This window comes from Oreochromis niloticus, linkage group LG3 (assembly GCF_001858045.2).
Source record: "Oreochromis niloticus isolate F11D_XX linkage group LG3, O_niloticus_UMD_NMBU, whole genome shotgun sequence".
Classification (NCBI taxonomy): domain Eukaryota; kingdom Metazoa; phylum Chordata; class Actinopteri; order Cichliformes; family Cichlidae; genus Oreochromis; species Oreochromis niloticus.
The window spans coordinates 83,057,008-83,063,719 of NC_031967.2; the positions used below are offsets into that span (position 1 = coordinate 83,057,008).

The following is a 6,712-nucleotide window of genomic DNA, read 5'->3' on the forward strand; positions in this document are numbered from 1 at the left end:
ACAAAAATCCTCACAGAGCCAAAATAAGCAGTTTGTATCCAACATAACTCAGCTGGACTCTGATGCTCCGTATAACAGCCACACATGAGTCTGGATTCACTCAAAGCATTGAACAAACTTTATTGTAAATGAAGCTTTTGGACATTTATTCTCTGATATTTGCTCTTCAGCTCGAGTCTCCATCAGTGGGAACATTTCCTGATTCAACTTTTCTTCTGTTCAAATCAAACTCCATGAGAATCAAAGTGTGAATCGTCCTGATGATCAGATTCTATAGAAACATGGAGACTGTAGAGGATTTACACTCAGTATGTTCATTTGGTCCCTTCAAGAAAAATCAATCATTCATCAAATAAAATCAGTCGTTGATCGACTCAGTTTGATTGACAGGACAGATGATCAGAGGTGCAGAGTTTTTACCTCCATCATTTTTACAGGGACTGAAGAATGGGTGGAGTTTGTGAGTGAAGGAGCAGCCAGTAAAGGAGTAGATCAGAGCTGCAGCACCTACATCATAAAAGGAGACCAGACCCTCCTCATAATCCACAAACACCCCCACCTTCTCAGGACCAGGATGAAGATAGAGACGGACTGAAGGGGAAGCAAGAGCTTCGTACTCATTTCCATTTCTCAGCCACACAGTCCAGAAACCATCCTGAGGACTCAGTGTGATTTCTTCCTTCCTGTTGATCGACTCTGTGGCCACTCCTAAATCCCAGTCAGTCTTCCCTTTAACCTGAACCTCAAAGTAAAATCTTCCTGAAGAGAAACTCTGCTCTCCTAAAACACAAACACACTGAGAAAATCTCTCTGGGTTGTCTGGAAGATTCTTCCTCACATCACTATGATAAACTTGTTTTCCATCATCAGACAGGATGAGAGCAGGATGAGCTGTATCAGGATCCAGAGTCACATCCACCTCATACTGCTGCACCCTCTGCAGCTCAGCCTCAAACAGCTTCTTCTTCATGGGTTTCCTGATTGTCTCCTCCAGCTGAGCCACAGCTCTCCCCACAGTCCCCTCATATGATGGTGGATGAACTCTGACCTCTGTCCAGTCCTTGGTGGGTGGAGCAGCTTTCAGGGAGGAGAAGCTTAGGAGGAGGTGGAGGTGGTCTTCAGAGCGTGAGAGCTGCTCCACCTCAGAGCTTCTCTCCATCAGCTCAGAGATTTCCTGTTCCAGATCTTTGATGAGACCTTCAGCCTGTTTCTCTGTAGTTTCCTGTTTGTCTTCGATCTCCTTCATGAGCTCCTTCAGGCGTCTCTCAACAGACTCCATCAGAGCAGTGAAGACCTGAACACCTTCTGCTTTCTGTCTGTCTGCAGCATCTTTACTCATCTTCACTGACTCTGTGATCTCCTGAATCTTCAGTCGTCTCTTCTGGATCATCTGCTGAATCTCAGCCTCTGTCTTCTCCAGCTCTGCCTTCTTTCCTTCATATTCTTCTCTCAGAGGAACAAACTCGTGGTTCTTGTGGTCTAAAACAGAGCAGAGCATGCAGACACATGTCTGGTCGGTCTTACAGAACAGCTCCAGAGGTTTATCGTGCTTCGTACACATCCTGCCTTCCAGGTTCTCCACAGCATCAATCAGCTGATGTCTTTTCAGATGTTTCACTGTCAGATGAGGCTCCAGGTGAGTCTGACAGTAAGAGGTCTGACACACCAGGCAGGACTTCAGGGCCTTCAGTCTGGTTCCAGTGCAGACGTCACAAGGAACTTCTCCTGGTTTGGCAGCTTGTTGCTCTGAGCTGCTGCTGCTGGCTTTCTGCTGAGCTTCACGTCTGAACTGAGCAACCATCTCAGAGATGAAGGTGTTGACCCTCAGCTGAGGTCTAGTGTAGAAAGTCTCTTTACACATGGGACACTGACAGCTCTGATTCATGTCCCAGTGCTGACTGATGCAGGTTTTGCAGAAGTTGTGTCCACATGATGTAGTGACTGGATCAGTGAACACATCCAGACAGATGGAGCACAGAAACTGATCTTCAGATCGCAGATTGTTGGCAGCAGACCTGTCTGCACTCTGAGGGAGAAAGAAAAGAAACATTTGATTCAAAATTCACTTTAAATTTCATTTTTAAAAAGAGAGAAACAAGCGTCAGTACAGGGAGTGCAGAATTATTAGGCAAGTTGTATTTTTGAGGAATAATTTTATTATTGAACAACAACCATGTTCACAATGAACCCAAAAAACTCATTAATATCAAAGCTGAATGTTTTTGGAAGTAGTTTTTAGTTTGTTTTTAGTTTTAGCTATTTTAGGGGGATATCTGTGTGTGCAGGTGACTATTACTGTGCATAATTATTAGGCAACTTAACAAAAAACAAATATATACCCATTTCAATTATTTATTTTTACCAGTGAAACCAATATAACATCTCCACATTCACAAATATACATTTCTGACATTCAAAAACAAAACAAAAACAAATCAGCGACCAATATAGCCACCTTTCTTTGCAAGGACACTCAAAAGCCTGCCATCCATGGATTCTGTCAGTGTTTTGATCTGTTCACCATCAACATTGCGTGCAGCAGCAACCACAGCCTCCCAGACACTGTTCAGAGAGGTGTACTGTTTTCCCTCCTTGTAAATCTCACATTTGATGATGGACCACAGGTTCTCAATGGGGTTCAGATCAGGTGAACAAGGAGGCCATGTCATTAGTTTTTCTTCTTTTATACCCTTTCTTGCCAGCCACGCTGTGGAGTACTTGGACGCGTGTGATGGAGCATTGTCCTGCATGAAAATCATGTTTTTCTTGAAGGATGCAGACTTCTTCCTGTACCACTGCTTGAAGAAGGTGTCTTCCAGAAACTGGCAGTAGGACTGGGAGTTGAGCTTGACTCCATCCTCAACCCGAAAAGGCCCCACAAGCTCATCTTTGATGATACCAGCCCAAACCAGTACTCCACCTCCACCTTGCTGGCGTCTGAGTCGGACTGGAGCTCTCTGCCCTTTACCAATCCAGCCACGGGCCCATCCATCTGGCCCATCAAGACTCACTCTCATTTCATCAGTCCATAAAACCTTAGAAAAATCAGTCTTGAGATATTTCTTGGCCCAGTCTTGACGTTTCAGCTTGTGTGTCTTGTTCAGTGGTGGTTGTCTTTCAGCCTTTCTTACCTTGGCCATGTCTCTGAGTATTGCACACCTTGTGCTTTTGGGCACTCCAGTGATGTTGCAGCTCTGAAATATGGCCAAACTGGTGGCAAGTGGCATCTTGGCAGCTGCACGCTTGACTTTTCTCAGTTCATGGGCAGTTATTTTGCGCCTTGGTTTTTCCACACGCTTCTTGCAACCCTGTTGACTATTTTGAATGAAACGCTTGATTGTTCGATGATCACGCTTCAGAAGCTTTGCAATTTTAAGACTGCTGCATCCCTCTGCAAGATATGTCACTATTTTTGACTTTTCTGAGCCTGTCAAGTCCTTCTTTTGACCCATTTTGCCAAAGGAAAGGAAGTTGCCTAATAATTATGCACACCTGATATAGGGTGTTGATGTCATTAGACCACACCCCTTCTCATTACAGAGATGCACATCACCTAATATGCTTAATTGGTAGTAGGCTTTCGAGCCTATACAGCTTGGAGTAAGACAACATGCATGAAGAGGATGATGTGGACAAAATACTCATTTGTCTAATAATTCTGCACTCCCTGTAGTCTGAGGAGCTTGGAAAGAAAAGCGTCTGGACTCCTTTGAGTTTCTTGAAGACGTTTCATCAGAGAAGCTTCTTCAGTTCTCAGAGTAACTGGTGGAGACCCAGCAACACACTCAGACACAAACTGGTTCATCCCAAACACAAACTTAACATCGTAGTGTCTGCTGTACAGTGCAGCGTCCACATGAACAGGATCAACTTTGGGGATGAAGATAAATACAGTCGTTAAAAAGATGTGAAATTGTTTCTCTGGCTGTTTTACAGAAGCTCCAAGATTCATCCAGATCATTTTATACTTGAATAAATCAGTTTGTTGGATATTTTCCATCAATTACTGTGAAGTAAACTTCGACCTTGTTGGTGACTAAATCCTTCTTATTGTAAGTCCAGATCAACGACCCATTAATATTAAACAGTGACTGTTCCAATAGAAGTGACAGTGAGGAGGACAATGAATCATAAACCTCAGAAATGTGTTATTAACTGTTTGATCCAGTATATTAATGGCATTTATGAGAACATGTTTATTCAGTGGTGTCTGTATATTTGGTCCATTTGTGTGTCATTAAAAACTGTTTTCTCTCACAGATACTGGAACATCACAGCTCCTCACAAACTCAGGATATGGAAGAAGATGAACTTTTCCAGTCACTCGCTGGGATACATCATTCAATTATTCTGGATCCTCAGAAAACATTGATTTATTTTTGTATTTCATATATTTGTTTGTCCAGATCAAAGACTTATGTTAGTAGAGAAGAAGCCACCATGATAAAGCCTGTGTGTGAAAATGAGATCAGTGAATTTTGTTGATCAAAATCACATTTAAGGAGGAATTCTGTCCTCCAGTTTGTTTAAATAAGCTTTGGGATTAAACACCATCATCTATGTTTGTGTCTGATGTTTGATCCAGTTCAGCTTGAATATCACAGCTGATGTGTGAACTCTGACATATTTAAAGCCTCGATTATCAGGATGATTCAAACACATCTGTTTAAATAATGAGATTTATGTTTCCACACAAAGTTATAAAGTGCAGCATCGACTGTTTTCTGAATGATTGAGGAGCATCTGTGACTCTTACAGGATACACTAAGTCAGATAATCTCTCTTTGTAAAATGTGTGAATGACTTTTTGAAGTACTGACCAAAATCTGCTGGTTTACAGTATCAAAGGCTTTAAATCAATAAAGAATAAACAGGTGTTTTCACGTCTGTAATCCTTATGATCAACCAGATCCAGAATCAATCTAATAGGAATAGGAAGTGATGAATAACCAGGAAGTGTGGAGTCAGTCTGAAGTCCAGAGCACAGACTGAGTCCACAGTCCTGAGCAGAGCCACAGTGAGACTGAAGCAGCAGCTCGATGTTCCTACAGTGGATCTGTGGTTACATGAGCAGATTTCTATGGATCCAGTGTGACTGTGATGAGTCAGCATGAAGTGAACAGAGTGAAGATTAGTGTAGAAACAGGAAGTGTGATCAGCTGCACTCACCACTGTTGCTGAGAGAAACCTGATGGACTCCAGTGAATCTTCTTTTAGAGACAAACAGGACTCGACTGCAGCTCTGCTGCTGCTCTTTCACACCTACTTCTGGAAAAATGACGTTAAACTTCATGTTTTTCAGGTGCTGCTCCGCCTCTCCCTGCACCTGTTTGTCTGGTTTTGCTGCCTCTCCCTTTACAGGAATCAGCTGGTCTGTACACTGCAAATTATCTGGTGCTTATCATGATTTAAAATCTTATTTTTTGACAGGCCAGATAATTTGCCTTGTTTTAAAAATGATATACTTGTTTCTAAGCCTTGATTTTAGATCCATCCATCCATCCATCCATTCGCTTCCGCTTATCCTTTCCAGGGTCGCAGGGGGCGCTGGAGCCTATCCCAGCTGTCATAGGGCGAGAGGCGGGGTACACCCTGGACAGGTCGCCAGTCTGTCGCAGGGCCAACACACAGGGACAGACAACCATTCGCACTCACATTCACACCTAGTGACAATTTGGATTATCCAATTAACCTATCCCCACAAGCTGCATGTCTTTGGACGGTGGGAGGAAGCCGGAGTACCCGGAGGGAACCCACGCAAACACGGGGAGAACATGCAAACTCCACACAGAAAGACCCCGGCCTGATGGTGGAATTGAACTCAGGACCTTCTTGCTGTGCGGCAACAGTGCTAACCACCGTGCCAGATTATAAACTTAAATCAAGAATAACCATATAATAAGATAAGATAAAATAAGATGACCTTTATTAGTCCCACAGGTGGGAAATTTGTTTTGTTACAGCAAAAGTGCAAAGTTATGTAGCAGAAATTAGAAAACAGTAGCAGAAATTAGAAAACAAAATTGTGTCTATATTAGTACAGAAATCCTAAAATGGAAAGAATAACTCTCATGCTGGGATAGCATGTTTTCGCAACTGGCTATAAAAAACACCAAACTATTCAATTTCACCATTTGACATTTCAATCCTTACACCATTGTAAAGCACTGATAGATCTTGAAGAATTCTTTTCAGGACAACATCAACGCCCCACTGAGCAATGTAATTTTCTTTAGCGATAGCAATAAAGTCATATTGCAGCTAACTTTGACCTAAATTTTGAATCAATATTTTCTAAAGTACAATAAAACATAACCAATGTGTTTGCAGAAGCATGGGACCCTAAGGGGTTACACATTATAATTGTGTAAAGTATTAATTGCAATGCATTTGGCCTGTAAATATGGGGTGAGATGTAAAGAGGGATCCGTTTGTAGAAGAATGCCTCTCTGCTTCTTTGTGGTACAGTGTTCAACAGATTCTCTCATCAGTCAATAACTGCTTTACACTTTCAATTAATGGTACGTAGTAAAAACTTTTGTTGCTTATGGACATGACCCTTCAAAGACCTTGCTTTACCTAACAAATCTTCTGGGATACTACTACTTCCTATGCGTTGACTGAGCTGAACAGTTCCCCTATGGCTCAACTCTGTCCATAGCAATGCTGGAGAAAGGATCCATGAACTTATCAAATGTAGCCAACGCCTCAT

The 6,712-nt window shown here is 42.3% G+C and overlaps 1 protein-coding gene across 1 annotated transcript; it reads right to left on the minus strand.

Annotated features, from left to right (window-relative positions):
* Window positions 1-279: 279 nt before the first annotated feature.
* On the minus strand, window positions 280-5,510 carry LOC109197000 (E3 ubiquitin-protein ligase TRIM39-like). The gene is made up of 3 exons (XM_025905257.1): window positions 5,478-5,510; window positions 5,170-5,253; window positions 280-2,026 (listed from the first exon to the last, which is right to left on the minus strand). Exons 1-3 carry the CDS (start codon window positions 5,508-5,510, stop codon window positions 359-361), a joined length of 1,785 nt encoding a protein of 594 aa, XP_025761042.1. The 3' UTR covers window positions 280-358.
* Window positions 5,511-6,712: the final 1,202 nt, after the last annotated feature.

What these genes read in the sequence shown, in the direction of transcription:
- LOC109197000 (XM_025905257.1), bottom strand. Translation starts at nt 5,510, where the DNA reads ATGGATGGATGGATGGATGGATCTAAAATCAAG. An exon ending in TGGATGGATCTAAAATCAAG is followed by an intron (nt 5,254 to 5,477) that starts GCTTAGAAACAA and finishes TAGGTGTGAAAG; the next exon opens with AGCAGCAGCAGAGCTGCAGT. An exon ending in GGTTTCTCTCAGCAACAGTG is followed by an intron (nt 2,027 to 5,169) that starts GTGAGTGCAGCT and finishes TTTCTCCCTCAG; the next exon opens with AGTGCAGACAGGTCTGCTGC.